General features: G+C 39.8%; 1 protein-coding gene across 6 annotated transcripts in view; it reads right to left on the reverse strand.

Annotated features, from left to right (window-relative positions):
* The window catches only part of LOC122970753 (calcium-activated potassium channel subunit alpha-1-like), a 97,900-nt gene that overhangs the window by 7,317 nt on the left and 63,539 nt on the right, over positions 1 to 27,044 (reverse strand). For 2 of the 6 annotated variants that reach the window (XM_044336941.1, XM_044336942.1), the window contains exons 19-30: positions 25,360 to 25,533; positions 22,611 to 22,643; positions 20,583 to 20,918; positions 19,117 to 19,210; positions 13,033 to 13,156; positions 12,444 to 12,668; positions 11,531 to 11,723; positions 10,473 to 10,586; positions 9,032 to 9,162; positions 8,033 to 8,227; positions 7,112 to 7,230; positions 6,748 to 6,969 (exon numbers count right to left, since the gene is read on the reverse strand). In XM_044336941.1, the coding sequence (XP_044192876.1) occupies positions 6,748 to 6,969; positions 7,112 to 7,230; positions 8,033 to 8,227; positions 9,032 to 9,162; positions 10,473 to 10,586; positions 11,531 to 11,723; positions 12,444 to 12,668; positions 13,033 to 13,156; positions 19,117 to 19,210; positions 20,583 to 20,918; positions 22,611 to 22,643; positions 25,360 to 25,533 (1,960 nt within the window). Of the gene's footprint in view, positions 1 to 6,747; positions 6,970 to 7,111; positions 7,231 to 8,032; positions 8,228 to 9,031; positions 9,163 to 10,160; positions 10,245 to 10,472; positions 10,587 to 11,530; positions 11,724 to 12,443; positions 12,669 to 13,032; positions 13,157 to 19,116; positions 19,211 to 20,582; positions 20,919 to 22,610; positions 22,644 to 25,359; positions 25,534 to 27,044 lie in introns of all 6 variants that reach the window. The other 4 variants (XM_044336943.1, XM_044336946.1, XM_044336944.1 and 1 more) reach the window with 4 other exon arrangements.

The raw sequence follows: 27,044 nt of genomic DNA on the forward strand, positions 1-27,044 counted from the left end.
AGGGGGAGGCAGTTGCAACCAAAATTCAGTCAGTACCACTCTCCAGTGACACCATGAGCAAAAGAATTGTTGACATGAGTGATAGCATTGAATGCCAACTTGTGGAAGGAATAAAAGCAAGCCCATACTTTTCCATACACCTAGACGAGTTGACTGACGTTAGTAATGCTGCTTTCGTTTTTGTAAGATACTGCAGGGACAGTAATCTTCACAAGGATCTACTGCTTTGCAAAGAGCTTCCCACAAGAACAATGGCAGAAAATGTAATGCGCTACCTTGATAATTACTTCACTGAAAAAGGTCTTGATTGGAAATGACAGAAATGCATTGTGGTGTTGTCAAGCAGATCCAAGAGAGGGCGCCTGATGCCAAGTGGACGCATTGTTTCTTACACAGGGAAAGTCTAGCAACAAAGCAGATGTCACCAGAACTACATGTAGTCATGAGTGTGACTGTGAAAACTGTCAACTATAAGAAAAATGCAGTCAACTCAAGGTGTTTTGCTGCTCTCTATGAAAGACTTGATGCAGATCATTTGCAGCTCTTGTCCTACAGTGAAGTAAGGTGGCTTTCAAGAGGACATGTGCTTAATCACTTTTTTTAACTGAAAAAACAAGTTTCTGGAAGAGCAGCACTCCCCTCTTGCTGAGTATTACCCTGATGGTAACTTTTGTGCAAAACTGGCCTATTTATTAGATATATTTGACCAGTTAAATCAGCTCAGCATATAAATGCAAGGCAGAAACAGCACAGTGTTTTTGATTGCTGACAAAAATGAGGGCTTCAAGAAAAAACTTATTCTTTGGAACAGAAGAGTCATGGAGGGACAATTTGACATATTTTCACGCCTAAGTGAAACTTTGGATGCCTCTTCTCATGTCAACATATCCACGGCAATAACCCATCATTTGACTCAGTAGTCACAAGTTTACAGACTACTTCCCAGAGGACCCATGACATGGAAACCTTTGGATACAGACCCTTTTTCTGTGGATCCTGCTTCAGGTGATGTGGTTCTGTCTACTGTGTTGGAAAATGAACTGATGGAACTATCATCAGAGAGCAGACTGAAGCTTTAGCTCACACAAGTTAACCTTGCTTCATTCTGGGTACTGGCTGCCAGTCAATATCCCTCTCTGTCAACGGGCAATCAAATTTCTGTTGCCTTTCACCTCCATCTATTAATGTGAGTGAGGGTTTTTCATTGTGACTGTCACAAAATCAAAGGCAAGGAACAACTGAAAGCACCTTTAAATGCTACTCTGCATGTCAGCCTCTCACCCATCCCACCACCACTTGATCTAATTATTTCCCAGAAGCAAGCCCAAGTGTCTCACTGAGGGTAAGCAGAATATTTATTTTGGTCATTACAGCTGTGACATAACACATATTTACAGCCCAGTATATTTTTTCTCCTTTTTTGTCATATTATGTGTTTACTCATTTACTTGGGAAGGTGGTTCTCGGAATTTTTTTAACAATCAGAAGTGGGCCTTAAGTTACAAAAGATTGAGAACCCCTGCTCTAGCACACACAGTTTGCAGCAGAGTGTGAACATGCATAGCTGCATATTAACAAGTCTTTGCTAGCAATGTAATTACCATGTGTAATTTCAAAGAAATTATTACTCCACCAAGTAATAATTACCATGTTGTTAGGTACCCAAACATTCATTAATATGCCTTGAAAAAGACTCTTTACAAGTTTAACAAATATAAAGTAGAAATGTGACATTCATATGTGAAAACAATGTAATTATAATGTGGGTGTAACTTTATTAATAATAATAATAATAAGTTACAGTTTCTACTTCTAAATATCTAACATAATTAATACTGCATGGTGGCAAATAACATTTAATCAGAAGAATACCATTTAAATGTAAGAAGAATTCAAAAGTCCTAAAGAGAACATATGTATTTCATAGACATGACATAATGTAAGCTTTTAAGACATGTAATTTAAAGTGCCTTTCAAGTACAATAAGGATAAACTTTAATTTAAACAAAACAAACATTCTGCAAACACAAGTTTCAACAGAGCTAAACTTGGAATGCTATAAGGTTTAGAGACCCAGTGACAGAAAGGTTATAAAGTTATAACCAAAGACAGCACACTATAATTAAAACTAAAGGTCACACGTTTGCTTATTCTTACTCTGAGGGGACATATTCTGTAGTATTGTACATTCTGTTGGCCCATGTCACACATTTGTTTGTTTTGGTGCTTGTGTTGTGGTGGGAGAGAGGCTATTCTGCATTATGAAGGAACGCTGGCGCATACTGGCCGGCGCATACTGGCTACCGCTCCTCTTTGCTAAATAGAACACTGACTGTGCACTTCACTGCTCGTGTGATTAATGTGGCCTTCCTGCACTTTGTTCAAGCTTTTTATGTTTTTCTCTTTTCTGTATGTTTTGATCACTCCCTGAGTTGGAGTACATTCTATCGAACTAGTGGACTTTGGATTAACTAAAGTAAAGTACTGCCTACCTTCTCTACTGGGATTTACAGATTCTGGATTATTCAATGGAAAGTGCTTCCTACCTTCTTTATTGGGATTTGTCGATTTTTGGATTATTCAACATAAACTGCTTCCTACCTGCTCTACTGGGAACCCTTTTCTCCGGATGACAGCGGCTGTCTCTTCCTCCATCTTATCGACTCAGGTGTGCCACAAAGCCCCGTCCAGCTCCCCTGCACTCTCTATCAGCGCGGAAATCATCCAGAGCTGCACTGTCACTGATGGACTCTAGTATTTTGGGGTTTTTCTTCAACTCGAGCTCCCCTCATGTTTGCTGTAATGATCTCCACTGTGTGACTGTGGCTGTTACCAAAGCTACCATTCTGCCCAAATCTGTTTTAAATATGATGTCCTACACAGCTACAGAGTTCATGTAGCTTCCTAATTACACCTGACAAGGGGTTTTCAATCCGCTGCCAAGAGTTTGGGATTTTAAGAAACAGAACTTATTACATCCATAGAGGCTCGCACCGTGGTTTCAGTGTGGAATACGTAAGCAAAACAAACCTGGGCGTCACCATTGGAATCATTGCGAGACTACCCTATACAAGGCGAGATGCAAACTATGAAGTGGATCACAGTGTACTGCAGAGTTTGCAGACTTCAATCCTTAGCTCTGTCCCCTGCCACCATGGAATGATTTAATACACAATGTCTCACCGCTAAATCCTTCCTTATACATGACAACATTTTGGACAAGGGGCTTGATTTCACGTGCCCAACTGAAACCTGGCATAAACCAGGGGACTACTCTATGCTTAATGAGGCCTGCCCTCCTGGCTATAGTTACATGGAAATAGCCTGCAGCTCTGGCTGTGCTGGTGGTTTAGCAATCATACATCGGTCTAAACTGAAACTGTCTTCCCTGCCAATGCCTGATCTTTCTTCTATTGAATGTAAAATGTAAACCTCCGTACTCCCTGATGGTGCTTCTCATCTACTACCCCCCCAAACCAAACTCATCTTTCCTCCCTGAGATACACGACCTCCTCACCTCACTCTGCTCTATGTCAACAAACGTTGTCATTGTTGGTGATATGAATATACATCGACGACCCCTCCTGTCATTTTGCAATGGTGTTCCTGAGTCTGATTGAGTGTCTTGGCCTGAAGCAGCATGTTGATGTCCCTACTCACACCAGGGGGCACACTCTTGATCTGGTCATCACTGACTCCACCCTCATCAATAACCTACTGTACAGGTCTATCATCTGGGTGTCTGACCACGAGGTGGTCTCAATGGATTTGACATTCCTATCACCCCCTACTAAACCTAAGCGTCAAATGCTTTTTCGGAACTGGAAAAGCAGTGACCCAGCCATCATGACTATGGACCTCCAGCACATCACCTGCCCAGCTTCTGCATCAGTGGATGAACTAGTGGCACTCTACAATACAGCTCTGAGCAGTGTCTTTGATGTTCATGCCCCTGTCAAGACACGCAAGGTCAATTTTTCACGCTCTGCTCCCTGGTTCACTCATGACCTGCAGAAAATAAAAACAGCTGGATATGTCCTGAAATGACTCTGGGCTCACTGTCCATAAACTGGCCTTCCGTGAACATCAAAGGAATACTCCAACCTAATTAATAACAATCTTGGCAACCCTAAGCATCTTTTTTCTTCTGTAAATCATCTGCTGAAGCCACAATCATCTTACCCAATTGAGGCTATGGGAGAGCAATGTAACAGCTTCATTGACTTTTTCAGAGCCAAGGTCAACATCTCTACACCATTTTACTGGTGTCAGGCAGAGCCACACTGAGGAAATCCCCAGGAAGATGAAACCCTGTACTTGTGTTGTAGACACCATTCCCACAGTTCTGCTCAAATCACACATCCCCATTCTCAGCCCCTTCATCACCCAAACTGTTATTCTCTCCCTTCCAACCAGCCCACCCTGGACCCGGAAGTTCTTGCCAGCTACAGACCTATCTCCAACCTCCCTTTCCTATCCAAAGTGTTGGAGAAGGTGGTTGCTTTTAAGCTTCATGACCACCTTAAACACAACAACCAATTTGTAAAATTTCAGTCAGGTTTGTTCAGCACACAGCACTGAAACAGCACTGCTCAGGGTTGTGAATGACCTGCTGATGGCAGCTGATGCAGGGTGCCCTTCTATCCTGATTCTCTCCTTGACCTGAGTGCTCCATTTGACACTGTGGATCACACTTTCCTCTTGGAGTGCATCCACACCACCATTGCACCGTCAGACTCTGTACCCAGGTGGTTTCCGTCCTACCTTTCTGAGAGGATTGAGTATGTCTCACTCGGTGGATGCAGGTCTAGATTGCTCCCTGTCACCTGCGGTGTTCCGCAAGGATCAGTTCTCAGCCCCGTCCTGTTTACCCTCTACATGCTCCCCCTTGGATGTGTCATCAGAAGACATGGAATGTCTTTTCATTGCTATGCTGATAATACCCATCTGTATATTAAAACTGCCCCAAGCCCTTCTGCAGCCATGTCACACCACAGCACCTGTCTTAAAGAGATGAAGGACTGGATGAGCACAAATTTCCTCTGAAAAAGTGAAGCTCTCCTTATTGGCACTCCACACCAGATTCAGTCATCCCCCATACCTCATCTCACCTTTGACAGTCAGGATATCCGCCTTTCCTCCTTAATTATTATTGATCCTGGTGTTAGGTTTGACCCTCAGCTGACTTTTGATGACCATAAAAGACATCTATGTTAAACCTCTTTCTACCATCTCAAACATCTCTAAATTCTGCCCTACTCTAACCTTGCCAGATGCAGAGAAACTTGCCCATGCCTTTATCTCCTCAAGACTGGACAACTGCAATGTACTCTTCACAGGGATCCTTGGCAGGAGCATCCAGAAGCTCCAGTACATTCTGAACAGCGCTGCCAGAATCCTGATGAGAGTGTGAAAACACAAACAAATAACACCAATTCTGCTTTCATTGAACTGGCTCCCTGTCTTCTTTAGGATTGACTACAAAGTCCTGCTGCTCACATACAAATCCATCAACGGACATGTGCCTCCCTACATACAGGAACTGATCATACCACAAACCTCCACCCACACCCTTAGATCTGCCAGCAGCTTGCTCCTCCGTGCCCCCAGTACTAAGCTCTGCTCCGCACCATGGGGGATCAAGCCTTCTGCTCTGCTGCACCACGCTTGTGGAACAGCCTTTGTAACCATCTGACCAACCAACCTTTCTATTGAGGAAGGCTTTTTTTAATCTTGACTCTTATAACTATTTTCTTTATGTTGTGTGTTCTATGTTATTAATACTGTAGCACTTTGAGTTTCACTAAGAATGAAAAGTGCAGTACAAATTAAATTTATTAATATTATTATTATTATTATATTAACATGACAGACTGTAGATGTGAAGAAATGATTAAAAAATGCTTTCATTTGCTTTCAAGGCCTGTCCTCCACATTTAATCCAGATGGCATAATTTCACATCGGAAAAGTTTAAAAGGAGTTTGGAGTTGGAATTTTTAATGATGATGATAGCAAAAACTGAACTGGGAAGATAACCTTAATTATCCTTTTGAAGTTGATCAAATAAAACTTAGATCAAAACAAGTTCAACAGTTCATTGCACACAAACATAATTTACCTTAGTTGTAGAAATAAACACTGTACTGTCCTCTGCTACATGTGTTGTGTCTCAAAGTGTACCATAAACAAATTGTATCTGTTTATTACAGAAGATGGATATCTTGCTTCTAACTCCATTGGACTTTTGAATGGATATCCAACCTTTAAGAAATGTCCTTTTGAAGAGTTAAAATCAAGGAGGAATATGTTACATCATGATAATAAAAAAAACGATAAGATAAGAAGAATATGTTACATAATGTAAATCATTTGGGAAAAAAGGAGAAAAATTTAAACCACAGTAACAGCCAACGGATGGAAATGAAACATCAAGAAAAAGCTCAGTGTGTGGGGGGCTCACACACTGGTGAAACCTTTCGTGGACGTTTTCTTTGCCCTATGCCATGGGATTGACCTGCTCAAGAGGAAAACCACACTGCTCTGTGCTGTGTGATGTTGTTGAATGCAAACTAAGACAAGACTAAGTTACACATACACACACGTTCAGACAAACAAACACACACATCGACACCCAGACATGTTACAGTTTGTCTGGACCTTGCAAAAAGACACACAGGACAACAGTAACTGTTGGCAGGCACTGTTCAAGGACATAGACAGTCAGAGAGCTCTAGAGGGGCACATACTTTTGTTTGTCTCGTGAGTCCCTGCTTTTGGTGCGGTTGGTACGGTTGGTGGTTGGGATAGAGTGGACAGAGGAGCTCTTTTTGCTGGAGGAATGGGACGAATGGGAAGAGTGAGAGAGGCTGGTTCGAGACTGGCCGGCGTTGTGGTCAAACTGCATCAGGCAGAATATCAGGTCTGAGGGCACCAGCTCAAACGCATATGGTGGATTGGTTATGACATACCTAGAGGAGAGAGGGAACAGATGGGAAGAGAGTTCTAAATATAGTGTTGGTAGTAAGTAATTAATTTTTTTAAACATTGCTTTTTTGTGGATACCAATTTTGAATATCAAAATGTGAGGGCACAAAAAAAAAAAAAACTCACCGTTTGGTACATTGGCTTTGTGAGTTTAGATGTGCGTCTCGTAACCGATAGATGCCAAAGCATAGCATGTTGTATGTTTTCAGGGCTTTACAAAACAGGTCACCATAACAACCACCATCCTGCAAGACAGTGACACTAAGACAATGCACTATACAGTCTGCATTTTCACTAAAGCAACACTAAAAGCAGTAAAACAATAACAATTTAAATATACCCCCAGCATCAAAAAATATTATAATATTGTATAATATTATACAATGTTTATCTGATACACATGTTGATTTAAGTCATGTGTGAATCTTTCAGATAAAACCAATATACAGATATTTAGATATATGTACATATGGTTTGGTTAAATTTGGCCTATCGCTTGTTGTGTTGTTGAGGAATCAGCTCAACATCATCATATATTATGAAAGATTTTCCTAGAAATGAGTGTACACTGACATTCATCAAAGTATGTAGGTACATCACAAATAATTTGCAATAACTTTATATATTCCAAAGTTTCCTGTATAGATTTGATCTTGATCAGTAAAATAATTTACATTAAAATACAATTTTGATCTGTTTTAAATTGGACAACATCATATAAAATATGTCTATGTGTTACTTTCATTTGCAACTCTCTGCGGTCCATAAGACTACAACTGACAACTCATACTGTATGACTGTAGGAATATTTATGCCCCTGAAATGTAACATTTTTCTAAATGCCAATAGGCTTATTTCATGATTGGAGTGGATTAAAACTTTATCATCACAGAATTTACCTATTTTTAGGCATATATCCCTGTTAGGTATCTAAAGTCTGAATCACAGCTGTCCCTGTTAGTCTGAATCCTTTCACTAAAGCCAGCTCCCACAACACAAGCAGACAAAGATGTGCGTAGCCCTTAGGTGACAAGACCAGTCACTTACCCCGAGGTCAGCAAAGGGCCCGTCGTACAAAGCCAGCTGTGCCACGCGACACCTGTCCCTGTTTGCCAGGGTCTGTGGTGTGCTGTAGCCGCCCCGTAATGCATTCTCCTCCGCCAGCAGTCCCTCCAGCTCGGGTGTCGCCCCGCCTGTTACCAGCGTCCGGATCAAGGTGAGGATATTATCATTGAAGTATGTCTGAAGGAATGAAAGCAGAGGAGGGTGAATCCTTAAGCAAACGCCACCAAAGTCACAACTGAACACAGCCAGGCCGAGTGGTGCTATCTAACCCTGCTCTGTCGCTTCACATTGTGCTGCACTGTGAGTGAAAAGACAGGAGAATCCAATTACTGCAGGTTACTCTCACTCCCATCAGACAGAGACACAGGCAGTCCATGTACACATTCATGCTGTCCAGGCATTTCTTACAGCTAAATAACAAATAATTCTGTGGAAAAATCAGCAATTAAAAACTGCAGGTAAAACCTGAAGATTTAATTTCCTCAGTGTAGTTGTTATCTTTTTAACAACCAGTTATTGCTTTGTTGATTTTAACAAGGGCAAATGTTTGCCCTTTTCTTTGCACTGCAGTCTCTTGTCTCCCCCTGGTTGTACAGCACAGTGACATCTCCCTCAGCTGCTGACAGCACTATTGACTAAGATGATGGATGAGGGCTGTCCATTAGGTAGCATTACCTCTGTCTACACTGGAGCGCACTTGAAGGCAGCTTTGTTCTAACCTCACTCAAACTGAAAGGCAGACAAATGAAGCCGTCATACCTAGTACAAGTTCCAGTCTTGCCATCTATTGTTTTAATGGGAGCAGAGAGAGACATTTTTGGGGACCAGAGGTATTCTGCCATTTGTCCCAATATCAAAACACAAGATTTCTTTGCAAATTTCAGATAGCTGACAGATTTGATTTGTCACTGCAAAAAAATCTCTATCAAAAGCTCTTTATATCTACAGTATTGTCAGTAAGCTAAATTGACTCTGACTTACAGCACTCATTAAGGAATCCAGCACACTGACTGCAAAGGCTGTCCCACAGGCAAAAGGCTGCGTGAGGTATAACTCTGTGTCTGGGTCATCATCATCATCTTGGTCCAGGAACTGAACGTTCGAGTCATTCACTAGAAGGAGTAAACATGTACATTTCATTACTTATTTAAATTGTGCTTGTTTATTTTCTGCACATCAAACCAGATCTTATGGAAAGTTTTTGTGGTTTGAGAAAGCATGGATTGTGCACTTCAGCATACATCAGGCAAATACTATACTGGATTCACATGAAGAGGAGGACACAAAAGTACAGTGGATGCGCACAACAGTCAGTAGCTGCAGATATGGACTGTATTAGAAATCTGTGTATGGTTCGATGAATTCTATCTGATTTCTGAGTCCCGAATTTGGAGAAAATTGTAGTTTCTTTTAAGCGACACAAATGAAACTATGTCTAGTATTTGTGTTTGGCCTTGTGGCCAACTTGCCTCTGTCACATTCCATATCCAGGCCATTCATGCACACTCATGACACCATGCATATTGTCAAAGCTCCAGGCCTTGATTCAAAGTCCTCCTGAGGTCAATATCAGTAGCACCAATATGCCATTGTTTGTCTTGTAAATCCAAGACAGAACTTCCAATTACTTCTACTTGTATGTCAAAACAAATGAAAGTATATCATTGCCCCAGAACCTTCTTTGAAGATGTCTTTGAGCACAAAAACACATGCACTAGCTGGCAGAAAGTAATGATGTAAAATTTACTTTGAGAACTGGTACTTCTGTGCAGACAGAAATAAATGTCAGTCATATCGACAGGGCTGAGATGAAAGAGGGCACGGGCCAGAGAATGTGATCCAACAGAAGATGCTATGAAAACAGCCACAAGGACTTCTGAGGGATCAAAGGCCTTGTAATTCTTAGAAAAATAAAAGGGAAAATTTTTGCTTTGAGATAAGGGGCCAAAACAAGACAGGCAATTTCAACTAGAACCAAGGGTAAAATGTGCTCAAAGTGATGCCATGGGAATGGACTGAGCCTCTTGTGCAGCGAGAGAAATCAAAAGAAAGCTGATATGGAGGCAGCAGCAGTTACAACACTGCAGTACAGGACAGTGCCACTTCTTACCCAGCTCAGTTATCATTTGTATGCTGGTCCCACTGCTTTTATCCTGACTGAATGAAATCACAGGCACTTTTTTGCCTGGCTTTGCTAATGGCGCTAGACAAGTGTTGAGGAAAAACAGTTACTGAAGCATGTCAACAAGGGAAAAAAAAACATAAAAACTCCATTTTTAGTACAGTTAATCAAGTGTCAACAGCCTCTAATTGCAGAAACTGTGTTTTCAGATCTGTTTACAACTATTTAACTGAAAGAAAACATGCAACAGTACAGTTAGCATATCAATCAACTGACACAAATATACAGCAGCAAGCGTACCTAGTTCTGTTATGATGGGAATATTTGCCCCAGTTGTCACAGAAGTCTGTCTTACTAATCCATGGACTGGGCTGTTTTCAGGAGAAGATCTATCCATCCCTGGTGGTGTGAAGCCTAAATGGACACAAACATGACAAAAAGCCTATCTGTTAATGCAATATTCAATACTTCATCAGAGGCTACAAACAGGCATATCAGCAGAACTAATACACTGAGGCTATTTCATCCATTCCCAGCCATTGGTAAAGCATAAAGTTGCTGAGTGTGATGTTACCGTATTCTTGACAAGGTCCAATATTAGTCTATATATAATAGATGTGACACACTGCTCATTTTGTTTCCCTTAGATTGTGTGTGCATGGAGACGGAAACCTTTTACACACACACACACACACACACACACACACGCACACACACACGCACAGAGCATGTACAGTATGGAGCCATGAAATAGAAAATAAGTGACGCAAGATTGAATTCAAATTGACTTGACATTCCTCAGACTGACAAGTAAGCACATTAAATCACTGATGCTGTATGTATTATACATAGGCCATGTTTTGACATCCATCACTTACTGCTGACTAAGGCAAATGCGAGGTCATATATGTATTAGAGGAATAATGAAATTGGCAGGGTTTTTTTTTTCTCTCCTCAGGTCAAAAGGTTCCTAAAAGCATTTCTCTCAAAGCCAAAGAATGACCATTATTGAAGGCCATCTGAAGCCAACCCAGTGTTTCAGTTGCTTTTTTGAGCGCTATAACATGCAATATTCATAAATAATACACTCATATGATTTATATAAACTAGTTCCATGTTTTGAAACATGGAAAATGTGTAAGCCAGGTGAGGGTTTTGTGCCAGTGCTGTGCTTGTTGCCACCAATTAGGTTTGTGAAGAAACCAGTTGCTACAGTAACCGGAGGAATAGTCAGTAGGGTTTACTGTCAAATGCAATGACACCAGGTCAGCCAGGCAGCACCCAGTGAGGGATATTCTCTGTGCCAGCGCCCTGTCCCTTCTAGGCGGTGCAGTGAACTATGATAGGGCACTCCTTACCTTGGGAATTAGCCTGCAAGACCCCGATGCTGTCGTCAAACTGCATGGATTTGATGTTGAGTGACGCCAAGATGCATTCTTTGTCCTGCAGTGATGCATCGTCAATATTGTTCTGATTGGCTGACAGAATGACACACATGTCGCAGAGGTTGATGTTGACAGCCCTCAGATCTGCCCGACTCAATGGTGTGCCCTTTGAGATGGAAGTGAAGGAGAGAATTTGTTATCTCACCTACATGATACAAGAGGTAACTGAAAATGTGGCAACTTATAAATGGCAGTTATCATCCTTGAGCCTTATGACAACCCTGTCTCCTACCAAAATGTTTATACACTAATAATTTCATGTTCACTGGCAGTATTTTTCCAATACAGGACATGTGGTGTTCTTATATTGCACAGAAGTCATAGGAACAAATTAGTGAATGGTTGGGTGTACAAAGGACAGGACTTTGACAAACTTTCCTGCAAGTACCACTTGTTGTTAGGCTTCTAAAACACTTGATTATGGTTAGGAAAAGATCAATCTCTTGGTTAAATTATGAAAAAGTCAATGCTGAGTTGAAGCATGAGATAGGAAACACTGACTTTTTCAATAGCAAGATGACAATTTTCCCCAAACCGTCAACAAGTACTTTGAGTTGCCTTCACATAACCAAAAACATTCATCAAGCTTTAGTTGCCAGGATTAGGTATTATAGGAAAAACAAATGAAATACTGTATGTTGACTGTGAACAATTTGCAGATACATTCAGTGAAAACATTTAACATTGGCAGTAGAAACATTTCCTGCTTTAACTAAAGATATTGCTGATGCAAATTAGCTGGATGATAGCATAGTTTTTTAGGAGACAGGGTTGTTTATTTGGTTAAACCTGTTACAGTGAAAATATTTGAAATGTGCTCACTCACAGGCAGAATGGAGACTTTTGGAAAATTGTGAAGAGTCTCCCACTCGCGTTTCAGATACTCAAGGGAGCCGACAAACACGATATGCTTCAGCTCATGGTAGTGAAAGTTGCTCGCTCTCAGGGGCATGACAAAGTTTCGCAGACCGATCAACGCTGACTTCACATCTCCAAATATGCACACAACCACATGACCGCTCAGAACAGTCATCGCTGCCTCGCTCCGGGTCTGAGAGGGAAAGAAGAAAGATTTTAAAAAATGATGTTTGTGACAGGAATTTGGCATGAATTGGCTTTTCTAGCAAATGTTAGTGCTTTCTCCTCTCTCAGCTGCCTACTCACGCAGTAAAATATATCATGCAGTTCATGACTGCAATAGACTATGAAAGTAATTTGAAAAATGGCATATGTATTAGTACAAGAAATGTTCTATGTACAGTGCCCCCATATAGCAAATGACATGTCAAACACCTCATTACAGAGTGTTTAAGTGCCCTGTCAACCTCTGATGGCGCTTTGTGACATGACACATCTGTCACCGCAGAGAGTGTCAGGGACAAATGACGTGTGCCGAGCGAAGGAGCAGAACCCACCAAGATGACCTTCTCGATGTCTTTGGACGGGCACCAGTGAAACATCCCTGTGGAGTCGTATTTCTTTACGTTCTCGTCCATGCTCTCGATCTGCTCATTCCCTGGGATGAGGAGCGGGTCATGTCTAATCAAACAAAAAGACAGGAGGGAGGGAATGAAAGAATATGATAAGACACCGAATTAAATTAACTGAACTAGTAAAGCATAATTATTATGATAAACCTAAGAATATAATTCACAGGCAGACATAAATGATAATATTAAAGTGCAAAAATGAGATATAGTACAATTAAATAAAAAAATAAACAATAAACAAATGAAACAGAAGACATGTAAATGCTAGAAATAGAAAACTACGGATAATGTTAATAAATTATGAGTTATGTGCTCATCCAAGGTGAACATGAAGCAGAAGACTGTATATTATTACTGCATAGTAGTTATATCTTAAAATACTATAAAATACTAAAAAATACTCCTATACTTTATACCTACAGTATACAAAAAATCTTCAAACACTTAAATCAATAGACCATAAGGATATACAAACACATCACTTCACCAAAACCCCTTCAAAAAGTTGCCTTCCTTTTCCCCCCTCTTTGCTCATTCCTGTCAGAGGCCATCTGCAAAAATGCCAACAAAACTGCCATGTCATCAAACAGAGTGACATTAGCGGCAGCAGCCAGGCGGAAGGAGATGGCAGCAACACAGCACTGAATGGCATGAGCACGGAGATGCAATTACGCCCCCTTACTGCATACAGCTTTTGACGTAGTGTGCGGCGTGGTAAAAGCTTTAACATACCAGACTTTGAATATTTCAGCAATTTGCCCAATCATATTTGCTTTCCAAAGTGAAGGTTATTAATGTTTAAACAGAGCATCAGAACTACATAAACTAATTTCACTGAGCACAGCGGTGACCTTAAGCCTGCCCAGCACTGACCACTAAAGTGGTCTCCGAACATGAGAACCTGCGGTTTTTCCTCTTATTTTAACTAAAGTATATATATACATTTAATCTAATGACACCAAAAACAATTATTTGACTTCCAAACCCTTCACCTCTTCTCCTTCCCCCCTCGAAATTACAATTAAATAAATTATATACAATTGAATAAATAGATTAAATTGCAAAGACATACATAAAAAACAAAAGGCATTTAAATTAAACATACATCAAAAAGTGTAAAATCATGTCCAGTATCACAGAAAATAATAGAATTGAATAAAAACAGAAATAATGCATCTTGAGTTGATATCCGACCTCAGTTGCTAGGATTTTGTCTAAAGTCACTCCAGTGCTCATCCAAGAGAGAACATTTTAATTTGGGATCAAACATTGTTTGTTCAAAGGCTCTAGAGTATATGATGCTATTTCTTTGAGCAATACATGACATTTTTTTAAATTTTTAATTTAAATTTAAATTTACTCAACTTCAAACACAGAAATGTAGTTCTGATCATTCTTACAGTATTAAGGTTCCTGCAGATCTGTTGTAACCAACGTGACACATTTCCCACTCATACATTTTCTAAAACACTTATTGCTGTTCAAGGGCTGTAGCCAATCCTGCATGCATTAGGAGAGAGGTACTGTAGGGTGTACCCTGAACAAGGACCTGAACAACAGAAAAACACTTCACGCTCAAATTTACACCATATTATCAAGAATATTTATCTGATGTGGATCTATATTACAGATCCATGTGGCAAATGTATACAAAATTACATTTAAATAATAAAACTGATGTTCAGTGAATTAAACCGTTCCACTGGTATGTATTACATTAGACAAAAATTAAATTAAATGTGCTTGGAGTTATATATTTGAATAAAAAAATATATAATGATAGCAATATGATCAAATCATCATGATATGATTCCACTGAAAGTTAACAATATGGAATTACTGCCAAGTTTCCGAGTCACCTACCCTACATGTCTTTGGACTGCGGGAAGAAACCCACACAGAAGAAAGGGGAGCATACAAACTCGACAAAGAGAAGCCCTAAAATGAAAACCTCAACCCTAACCATCAGCTACAGTGGTAACCACGGAGGCCGTGTGCCATCCAACACAATTCTCTTTGCACTAAATCGACTTTGTTGGATTCAGATCAGAGTTGAAGATGTTATCTTGTGAAACCCAGACAAAAGCCTTCTGTTTCTGTCCAAAACCTTTTAAAGACTTCAAGTCTTCTCCCGTTAAGAAGAGCATCTCTTTAATCCATGTGAGTACTTAAAAAGAATGCTACCTTAAGTAACATGTTAAGTATGCATGAAAGTGTCAGCTGAAACTACCATCCCTGAGGCTGCAAGAGACTGAAGCCAAAAAAGCTCGCCTTTGGGCTGATATACCCCGAAGGCAAGTCCTGTATGTCCTTTCAAGAATGGAAGTAGTTGGAGAAGGTAATGTCTTTTCTGCCACTTTCTACCTCTCAGAATCACATCTGTCAAAGCAATGCTAATTTGAAAGGACACAGTGTGTGCACAGTAAAGTCTGTGGGTGGAAGTATGTAGATATTATCCTTTCAACGAAACACGACAACATTAATGCACAATGCAGGAGGCTGGAGTAAACATCATCTACAGTTTCTTTATAGAAATATTACTGTAAAACTCAAAACACATTGACACCTTAAACTCCATGTCATTTCTGTGTAGGGCTGCAGCTAATTAATATTTTCATCATCAATTATTTTAACAATTCATTTTATTACTGTTAATTGTCAATAAAGTGTCAGACAGTAATGAAAACGGCCATTACAATTTCCAGAGCTCGTGGTATTGTCACCACATTTCTTGTTTTTGTCTGACATATACAACATATTAAATTTAGAATGATATAAAACAGAGCAGAGCAGGAAATCGGTGATGATTTGTTGCTTTATTCTGTTTCTGAAGCTCCAAAAACATCAAATCAAAAACAGAAAATAAAGGTAAACATGGGTATAGACTCAAATGAAAAATGTGTCTTATTCTGAGACATTCTGTGTTGAAACAATTGTTTCACAAAAAAAAATGCCTGAAATCAATTTTCTTGTTGAGGCCTGGATATACTGTTGCATCAAGTTTCAAAATCAAAAAAAAAGTCTTTTTGGAAAAGTGCACCTCTTTCCAAACCCTCAATTCTTAATAAACAGTCATTGCTAGTAGTCATTGCAGATCTTTTAAGCATATTTTTGCTTGATCAATGTTGGATAATTTCCTGTATATCAAGTAATGTATTGATTCAGACTATTTCTATTACAATCATACATTATCTCCCACAATTCTCATTGTACTCTGATCAATCATCAACTTCTGCTAGAGTCTGGAATCTGTAATCTTGTCTTAATAAGAGTGAAAGCATTTAGAGGTTTTACACCACAGCTAAATATTTCATCAGAAGTCGAATGTTTCACCACTCAGTGGAGCCGCTGTCACTTCAGTTTGTCCTTGTGGAGATGACTGGTGAGGCAAAGCTCTGCCAGGATAGCTATCGCTCACTGTCAGCCATGACGGCCTGTCACTATCCTGCACTGCCAATTGCCTCAGCAGTGCTGTAGCAGACATGACGTGTATGTCACGGCACGATCCGATGTGACCAAACACGTTGTGACATCTCACAATTAGATGTGTCTTATGACCCATCAAGGAGCCTGTGGAAATGGTGTTAATTTCAGTGAGGTCGTCATTGCTAAGTTCCAGACAGGACGTGTTAGTTTGCTGATACATCTGGAAACAGGAGACAGGTCCGCTTCCACAGCTGATCACTTTCTTCTTTTGTGTGCTCCGTTTCATTACACAGAGCAGAGGCGTCTGTGAGTGTCATTTCCGTAAGCGCACTCCTAAACATTCAAAATGATCAGCGGCATAATTCACTACTTAAGTCGTAGGATGACACATTTGACAAGACTTCACACGTCATGACCGCAAAACATAAGGCCAGGTGTCTTCTAGAGGAGTGTAATGACAGCTGAGAGAGACATAAAGTAGAAACTAGACATGCATATTATGTAGATTTTCTATTTCAGCATCACTGCAGTGGCTTACTGTAATACTGCAATTCAGATACGAGCACCGAGGGCAGGCGAAGTCTTTGAAAATCCTCCCCATCATGCAAACTGACAAAGGCTTGCTCTTCAAAACCCACAGCCAATCTGTTGATCATTACTTATTTACGAAGGCCTTGAGGCCGCAGGTCCTGTAAAAACACATTTGATATAGTATACACCCAGATGTTTTTTTCTCCGCATGTTGCAATGAAGTATCCCTTAGGCTACCGCAGCGAACCCCTCTCTAGGCAGCAGACACACTGTATGAAATAACACATCAACCTGTATCGTACAGTGCATTAACATGGCAAATAGATGGGCTGGTTTGGTGGGTTGATATTTAGCTGATGGCTATTGCCTTAGAAAGCCTGGTTTTGTTACCCAAGAGTCTGGAAATCACCCGGAGCGATTCAACTTTGGCACCACTTTGAACCAAATCAAACAAGGGCAGACGCCCACCTGAAAAAACAGAGGCTATAGATCAAAGGAAAATGCTAAATTATGCCTATAAACATGCCTTTTAGATATAATACTGAGTCATTCTTATGACCACTGTACTATATTGTTGATCTGTATTGTACCTCATAGTATTAAAATATACAGACATTTGTGGATTTAATTTCTAAATGTCAAATGAATAGCAGCAGTATTGGCAATGGGAACATAAAGTCATCTGTCAGTTTTAATTAAATTACATATGTGCAATTCCACTTTGTATACGTCAAGCTGCAGGACTTCCCTGTTGCCTGCCTTCCTTATAACATGGCACTTAATGACAATGACTATTACTATTATCATCCCTGTAATGGCCTCATGTTGAATAACAGTGTTATCTCTAGTCAAAATCAATAAGTGCTGATTTAATTTTACGGGACAAGATAAAAGCAAGGTAGCATTTGAATTCGCCTTTCATTGTGAGGATACATATCATCTGTGGCCTTACGTGCTGAAAAGAGCTCACAGGGATCTGACAATAGATGAATAGCCTTGGGCTATCTATCCTTTAGAGCCTCTCTGACTGGCTGGTGCTGTCATTAGTGCCATGCCTGTTTAAGAGCTATAGTCAGTGGGTGTCACTTGAAACCTTGTGGCATAGAGCGCTTCTGCAAGTCTGAGATGTTTTTCAAGAAAACAGGAGAGCAGATGTTTAAGATGTTGTTTTTAGAGTCTGAGTGATACTGGATTTTTAAGGCTGATACCAAAATTTTTAAAATCCAAAAAAAATACTGTATTTCAGTCGATATGTGCTTTTTAATATAACCAGAAAGACTTTTTTTTAAAGGATCCCTAAAGCTGTTGTAATCAGTATCTTGCTAATAGCACTGGATTAAATGACTTTGTAGTGGTACATAGTGATGAACCCAAAGTTTACCCAAATTACCATCCGGCATGCAAGTTCCCCTCAGCTCAATGGAGCATTTTAGCCTCTTTCAACTAATTGTTTTGGTTTTACAGCCCACATCTGAACTATTTTGGTCCAATCTCACCACTTTTGTTAGCTTTGTTTCCAGCTGCAGGCTGCTGTTTTCAGAGGGAAAATGCTACCTGCCCAGTACCAAACAGTAGACAAACAAAGTTAGCTACTAGCTGGTGAACATAGCATTTAGCAGATAAAAAGCAGGTATCTCCCTTATGGGTTGATGGAGACCAAAACGGGGCTAGTAAAAGAGTACATTGCACTTATATCTGTTGGGAAACATAACTCCAAATGAATGCTGTTGACCCATGTGTGCTAGATATATAAACAAGTAATTGTTTTCTAATACCCTCCACAAAAATGCTTTATAAGGTGATAAAATGGTATTGTGGTTCTGCTACCCCACAGTGTCCAATCAGTTAATGCTTGTTTAAATTTGGTTATTAAAGAATTTTGACCAAGCTGTACACACATTATCTATGATAAGCTAAACTCTGCCATGCTGATATATCTCTCGGGTTTTAATATACTGTATAAGCATTTTGAAGACAAACAAAAATCAACGTATACAATCTAAACACACAGTCAGACGCAGCAGATACCATATGTCATCAGTGAAGTCCTACCTCATTATCTTCGGTGAGGAGTTTGGAGAGTTTCTCATGCCTCCATTGCGTTGCTTTTTTTTAGGCGAAAGCGCCGACTGTTGGTCCTCTTCAACTGCAACAAGAAGCAACAATATGAGGGAGCGAACTTATCAGAAGACACGGAAAAAATCCACACATCAGTGACAGCAAAAGAACGCCACACCACAATTTGAGGTCAGTGAATTCAAAGAGATAATACGGTTAAAGAGACAGAGTGGAAAGTGAAGTTGGGTGAAAACGATGGAATGGACAGGACACTTTAACTAGTGAGCAACAGAAAACAGTCCAGTGTTTGCATGATGACGACAGGATACATTAGCACATCATTTGCATGATTGTGTATGAAGATACAAACATGCAATAGTGCCATCATCAACCATCATGCCAATTGTTTTAGTTGCTTAAGCTACATTTTATAACTCAGATTATGTTGCACCGCAAATACTTAAAACCTTCATTAGGCTGCTTTAATTTTCCATCCCTTGTTAGTACAAATTTCCTCAACGCTCTACAAACTCAGACTTGGATAGCTTCTCTGTTGGCCATGCTAATCACTCACATTCTCATTTAATTAAGGTAATAACCTATAAACATCAAGCATTCAACATTATAAATAAGGCTCTCGTGCCAATACTGAATCCAGTCTGGATTGCTGGTCTTTCTTCATCTTGTGTGTGACGCCCTTGGCTCATATAATTAGGTTGGTCCTCTTGCCAGAGTGATTTATGTACAGCTGAGATGGCCCTTGGACATTGTCTTTATCACTACACAAAACTGCATTGAGCTCTTCAAAGGGAACAAATTACAAGTTTTACCCTCGAGTAAAGTAATCAGACAAATATTTTCACAAGCTGATATCACAGTGAAGGAAAACAACTCTACTCCGTGGCAGACGCTGGTAAAATAAGCATAAGCAGCCACAAAAGTGCTTGCGCAAATCACATTTTAACATAGTTCGCCGTAGTTTGTAATGGGAATAGCTGGTTACAAGTCATGGAAAATACACTTGAGTCTTTTAAATGAATGTTTAAGCTGTCAGCAGGGGTTTTTTTTGTTTTTTAAACAAAGAAACTAAAAGAGCTTTCATTAAAATTCATAAAGGCTCACTGATCATGCTCCTCTGCAGATGAACACACAATTTCAAACACTGCTAACATGTCTGAGTGTGACACCATAATGGAAAATGTTGAAGTACGGGGGGCTTCCAGTGGAGAGAGATGCTCCAACACACTGGCCCTTCACATCTTGCTTGGCCTGTTCAATATTTAATGTTTCACAGCTGACAGCTGCACACACTGGGTCATTAGTAAGGAATGCTACACATGCAACCACTCCAGCCTGGCAAGCACATGCTTTGGTTGTGCTGTTGTTGAGTACAGGCCTGCCAAACATGACGAGGGGAGGGGGTCGGGGGTTGGGGGGTGGGGGGGTAGGGTGGCCCTTACAGTGCCTGTGACTGAGAGTGGCGTTATTGGAGTGACTGGGATGGTATCTGTATTTCACCGGCAGACTACGTGCTCGGTGGAGCCGGCTGGCCTCTTCTGCCACCCCTGGTAGCCGGCCCACCTGGCCCAGGTCCCTGGAGCCCATAAAGCTCAGTCTCAGAGCGGAGGGCTCAGCGGGGGGCAGCAGGCTTCCCTTGCGGTTGTTTACCAATGGGACCGACACAGCAGTGACTCCGCTGCGGGGGCCCCTACAGACCATGCTGGCTGAGTTGTGGTTCAGTTTAGCTGACTTGTATTGATAAGTTGATGACTGGATTAGGGGCCCATCATTTACTGCTAAATAAAGAAGAGTCAAAATCAGCAGCTGTACAATGCACGTTAATGGATTCTTCACTTGTTTTTTAGAGGGTCAGTTCAGCCAAATCACAAAAAAAAAAATTTTTGGCTCAGGTTCCAGGTTTCTACCTCCACCTCAATACAATGTATACCAGGTGAGGGGAATTTTGTTTGTTCTGCTTAAATTGTTAAAAAAAATTCCATTTGAAAAACAGCAATTTGTCTTATCTTTAACTCTGGATAATCCAACCACCTTGCTGTGAACAGTTTTTATTGGATCTACTTTCTTCTAAAGAAATACTCCCTATTTAAACTGTTTTCACAATATTTCATTACATTGTCACAGTTGTGTCAACTACTTTTGCAGGGCTTTAAATCATCAGAACCAAAATTCCATTCACCTCTATTGTATTGGGACAGCTGCTGAAATCTCAGAGACAGACATGTCAAAACATTGGAGAGGAATAAACAAACTATCTGGACAGCTAGATACCACAAGGGATAAGTACAATTTTTTTGTGTGATTTGAGTGAACTAACCTTTAATTCTTTACATTAGCACCAAGATAGGATTTGATTTAAACTGACTTCAATAAGACCTGCAGTGTGTATGTTAATAAAACATCTTGTGACTCTTATCATAATTAAAGCATATTCACTGGTTTTTGGGGGTAATTCTTTCTGGCACAAGAATGCTAATAACTGAATAATTAAATAACCTCATTTTTATTAAACACCACTTAACCACTTGGTATAGCCACCAATGAAATGTTGGATTTGACATTTACTTTGATATTTATAATACGCATGAATTAATAAATATGCTTTCAGGTGTTCCAGCTATTGTTATGCCATAAGAACAAGGAGGTGACAATGTGAATTAACAACCACTAGCTGCTGTATGCAGTTTATGCCCGATGAGAGCGGAATGAATTCAGTATCCATTTGAGTGTTTGAAATGTGAAAGCGTACAGTTCCACTGGTGTTATAATGGGGGTAAAACTGTTGAAGATAAAATAGTGACAATAATGAGGCAGAGAAAAAGTGTTTTCCTTAGTCTCAAAAATGGCTAGGAGCTAAAACTGGAGAATAGAGATGATTATTTCAACAGTCAGCTGTCTAGCAGATTATCCTCCCTGCTCTAGACCTCCACTATTCATCTGCCCCATGTCAAACATGCACAGCACTTCTCCAGGACAACACATTGTGGCATATTTGCTGCCTATCACAGATCCTGTTAAAGTGGATGGCCCACAAGGTTCACACTCCTCTGCTGGCTGGGTGAGAACTGAAGAGAAAATTATACTAACTCTCAAGTGTTACAGTATTTTTGATGCCGCTTGTCTATTCTCTAAAAATAAATCTCCATAAAAAATCCTTGCATTAAATTTACCTTAAATGTTTTAATGTCATGTATTCAAATCTACACTGGATTAATTCATCCACATTCACAGTGAAGCAGCAGCACCATCTACTGCTGAGCTGCAATTGATACCTAACACAAACCACACAATTTCCTAATGCGTTGCATATAAAATATAATGATGGATGATGATAGACTGGACAGAGCAATGAAGACTAAAACAGTGAAATACAGAGGGTTAAAGACAGAACAAGTGGTGATAGCTAAGAATGCACAAGTGGAATGGGTTAGAAACAAATGACAAAAGAGAGAATGGAAATCAAAACTTACTTGATTTGATATATCCATTATAGCTATTTTTAGCTGAGAAAAATGCAGAGACAGATGAGAGGTTACAGGGAAGAACAGGTTGCAATGAAAGCAAATTATAAATGACATTTGAGAACTGAAGGCTGAGGGGTTTCTCTTTAAGGCACATATAAAAAAAAAAGGTGTGCCTTGAAGACAACATGGACAAAGCAATGAGAAAACAAAACACAGGTCAGTTAAAAATGTTATTTTCAGTGATTTGGTCAGTAAGTTTAAATTGTGAAACATAGTCAAATGTTTGTAGGTAGTCACCTGCTGAATATAAACACATTTGATACTTTAAAGTAAGCGTTTATTTGGTGATTTGCAGGTAAAAGATGGCTGGGTTCAAACAGGGCAAAATTTGGTTAAAAATTTTAAGGGTTTAGTGTTTCAAGGTTTATGGCTGCAACTAACAATCATTTTCATTATCAATTATTCTACCAATTATTTTCTTAATTAATAGTTTAGTCTGTAATATGTAAGAAATGAAAAATGCCTTCAATGTCTTCATATAGCTTTACTGTCACATTGGGAAATCATCACAATTAAGAAGCTAAAACTAAGAAATGTTTGATATTTTCGCCTAAAAACATAAGCAATTAATCAGTTAGTTGGTGATTCTGTTGATTGACTAATCAATTAATCAATTAATTGTTTAAGCTCTATCAAGGTGACATATAACTGTTATTTTAACAGCATTAAATGAATGTTTTAGTGTGAAGTAAACTCTTATTACAATACACATTGAAATATAACCATTAAAATGTAACCTTGACCTCTAAAAATGTCAACCACATTTTCCCGGTTTTCACCTACATGTCTTGATGTCTTTTGACATGAAAATCACCAGTGCTTACTGGGTAGACCTGCAACATTTAGTAAGGATGTATGCATGTAACCAGACTTGCATTATGTGACAATATGTATTATTGTTCTAAAGTCTATATAGTATTGTCTTTATTTTTTTTCTCCTCTTCCCCAAAAGCTTGTTTCTCCTTCCTCTACACTGCCTAAGACAACCTGCACGGATACATGGAACTTTTTGGAGCCGTGAGTCCCACACATGCTCATTAGTACCTTATTTCAACCCCTTGCTTACAATAAAGGTCATGCATTGAGCTTAAGGCAGGACAGTGACAGCAATGTTCAAACAGGGACCTTGCTGGTCCTGGCATCTGTCGCCTGCAATCGGAGGGCGCGAGCAGAGTCACAGGACTAACAGGCTAGCATCTGTCCCACAACGAGAGAAGAAGAAGGGGCGGGGGGCACTCGGCTGCCTGGTGGTTAGGAACTGTCAGGCTGAGTTTCATGACAACCGGTAGCACTCCAAAAATGAAAATGCAAACATAATTTCCATGTCAGGCCGTATAAGGCCTCACTCCGTGCGTCTCCCGCACTGTGTCGACAGCAACTCCGGAGCTCTGCTCGAGCTTAGCTAGCCAGGCGATGCTCAGAGCACACAACCCTGCAAGACATGTTGAGGGGTAGAAACGCCCAGGGATGTTCAGCTAAACACAGAATGGTCTTTGATCAAGAGACGTTTGCTAAAATTGTATGACAGTCTACAACATATTCCAGCAAATTGTATCAACGCTTTACAAACTCAGACACATTATTCGTGCCTTCTGCAATACATCAGTACAATTTAACATGCCCTCTGGCTTTAAAGGGGAATCACACTTGAATTGAGAATTCATATGCAGCTCTATTCGGTTCATGTCAATTCAAACAAGTCCGATATGATCCAGAACTGTCCTATTGTATTACTTACTGTATGTTCCTCTTATCGTACTGTTGTACTCTACTGTATTATTGTGCTATAAAAACTCTCAAAGCCAGAAACTACAATCCAGCAATGAATGGGACACTGGTTTATGTATTGAATGTGATTTGGAGAATTTACCGACAGTGGTTGTTCAAGGTTTTTTTTAATTAAATTTTTAATTTAATAAAACCTGTACATTAACCTCAATATCCTTCCCTTATATAATTCCCTTAGGTGCTCTCAAGACCATCTTTAAAAAAATTGTCAGTGGCATCTATACATATATATATCAAATCCTATCCTGTTTACACATTTCTGGAGGGTATATTAGTGAAATATTTTGATTAAATGAATATTAATTGGGTTATTATTGAAAAGATGTTACCCTCTCCAGTGACATCATTATGGCATTTGTGCTCGTCTAAAAAAACAAATAATTTGATGAAATGCATAAAAAATTCTCCACCAGGAGGACTATAAGATTGAGTTTGCATCGAGAAAAGTGTGACAGGGATGTACAGCTTTACATGTAGGTTTCATGGTTTCATGTTGGCGAGATCACTGGAGGGGGAAGCACTCCAGAATCCCCTTCAACTATTTAAGTTATATCACTATTGTTGAGGGGAAGATTTGTTTTCACACTCTGCAAAAATTAAGGATTAGTGGCTGTTGATCTAATTTAAAGGTCAATTTGAATTCACATTCTCTGACAAAACACCAGCAAAACAGTATACCAGCATGCTTCACAACAGCTAAAAGTCACTCCAAAAGTAGCAACACAGGGGGAAGAGCACCAGCTGACTAAAAAATCATAAAGCTAAAACAGTAAAGCAACATCTATATCCATGACAGTGTTGATACAGCTGCTAGAGCTAGACACCACACAAGCTAAAAGACACACTGCACGGGTTACACAGTGCATGTTACAAACTTTGAAGAGCACATGTCATGGCGACAACTTACAGGCACGTAAAGTGGCTGAGCAATCATTAACAGAGACAGCAGAGAGTGGGATGTCGCGTTGAGGAGAGTCCATGTTACAACGCACATTAACTGGCATGCAAGAGCAGTCCCGCTCTGAGCGGCCGCAATCAAAACAACATGCCAGTCTCATTTTCTTGTAGGCGGGCTTCTTGGCTACAGTCATGGGTTCAGACGAGAGGAGAGGAAGAGCAGATTAATGGTGAGGGTCGTTCTGGAGGAAGAGTGGACAAAGGCAAGACAGGGCACAGAGGAAGGCTGCTGCTGGGATGCACATGATGAAGTTCGGCTTGACCGCGAGCAAATGTCAGATTTTTTCCCCACTTTTTGTGGTTTATTCAGCTTGGTTCATTTATGAGACTAGTGGGGTAAATATCATGAGGTCCTTAAGTCATGTGGTTTGTGGGTAAAAATGTGACATGACTGAGGGTGGGGGGGAAGGGCAGGTCATGAATTTCTTCAGCAGCAGAAGAAACTCTTTCTCATGAATTCCTGATTGACTTCCTGACTTCACCCCTATCCTTCACCTCTATATATCAACTATGCAATGAGACAATATTTGAGCATGTTATATGTTATTTTACAACACTAAAGTATTTGTACTGGTTTCTGATTTTTTTAAAAACTAAACAATATAAAATCTAACTGATAATTTAAACTCTTAGATAAGATGAAGAAGTGAAAAAGTAAATGTGACAATGTCTCACATAAAACAGTTTTCTGGGCATATAAATAAGTTCCAACACTTGTGTAAAACTATATAAGACCATAAATTCATTTGACATGTTCAAGTAACACATACTGCTTGATGTGTTGTGAGACAGTGTGCAGTCACCTCTGTGAATTACATCGCTTTGGGATATATGTCAAATGATTTATTTCTTTTATCAAACAGTTAAAATGAGAAATGTCCCTCATTTCTCATCCTTGCGTTTCTAAAGCCATGCTCCTCATGCAGGGATGTTGTTGTGTTTGTCAAAGGACCGCAGGGACATCTGGTGGTGATCTGGAGTATTACTGACCCAAGCAGGCATGAATGAAACGCTGATGCTCAGTTAATAATGGTGCATCAACAAATTTTTAGCATTATCTCAATAACAACAGATAGTAGTTATTGCATGCTCAACTTTTTATCCTTATCCTTTTGTCCTTATCTCTCTCTGTGTCGTCTTCCAAAATTGTTATTGTTGCTCATTTTTGTTGAACGTTTTTCTCGATTGAAAAGCGATGTGCACATGACAACGGGAAAGGATCCAGGCAGCATCAACCATTGTACATGCAACATTTACATTACATTCAAACAGATTGTTTCAATCAGTGACAGCAGGCTGTATTTTCGGAGCGGAAATGAATCCGCATTACTCACAATATATCACTACAAAGTGAATTTTTTAGAAAAGTGTGTCAAGTTCCCAAGCAGCAGTAAAATAATACACCAAATGTTAGTGTTACATATTAGCTGTAATAGTTAGTGTAAAGACAAGACAAACTGTAGTAAATCCAAGTGAAAGAACAACAAAGTGGCACATGATATTTTTAAAGTCTAGAAACATACAATCCATCCAGGTACCTGTGGTGTTAATAGTCTCTCTGAACGCCTGTTAACATCACAAAGTTATCAATGAACTGACAGCACAGACAGATTTTGTACAAAAGACACTATAGCC

The sequence above is a fragment of the Thunnus albacares genome, chromosome 20, assembly GCF_914725855.1.
Source record: "Thunnus albacares chromosome 20, fThuAlb1.1, whole genome shotgun sequence".
Classification (NCBI taxonomy): domain Eukaryota; kingdom Metazoa; phylum Chordata; class Actinopteri; order Scombriformes; family Scombridae; genus Thunnus; species Thunnus albacares.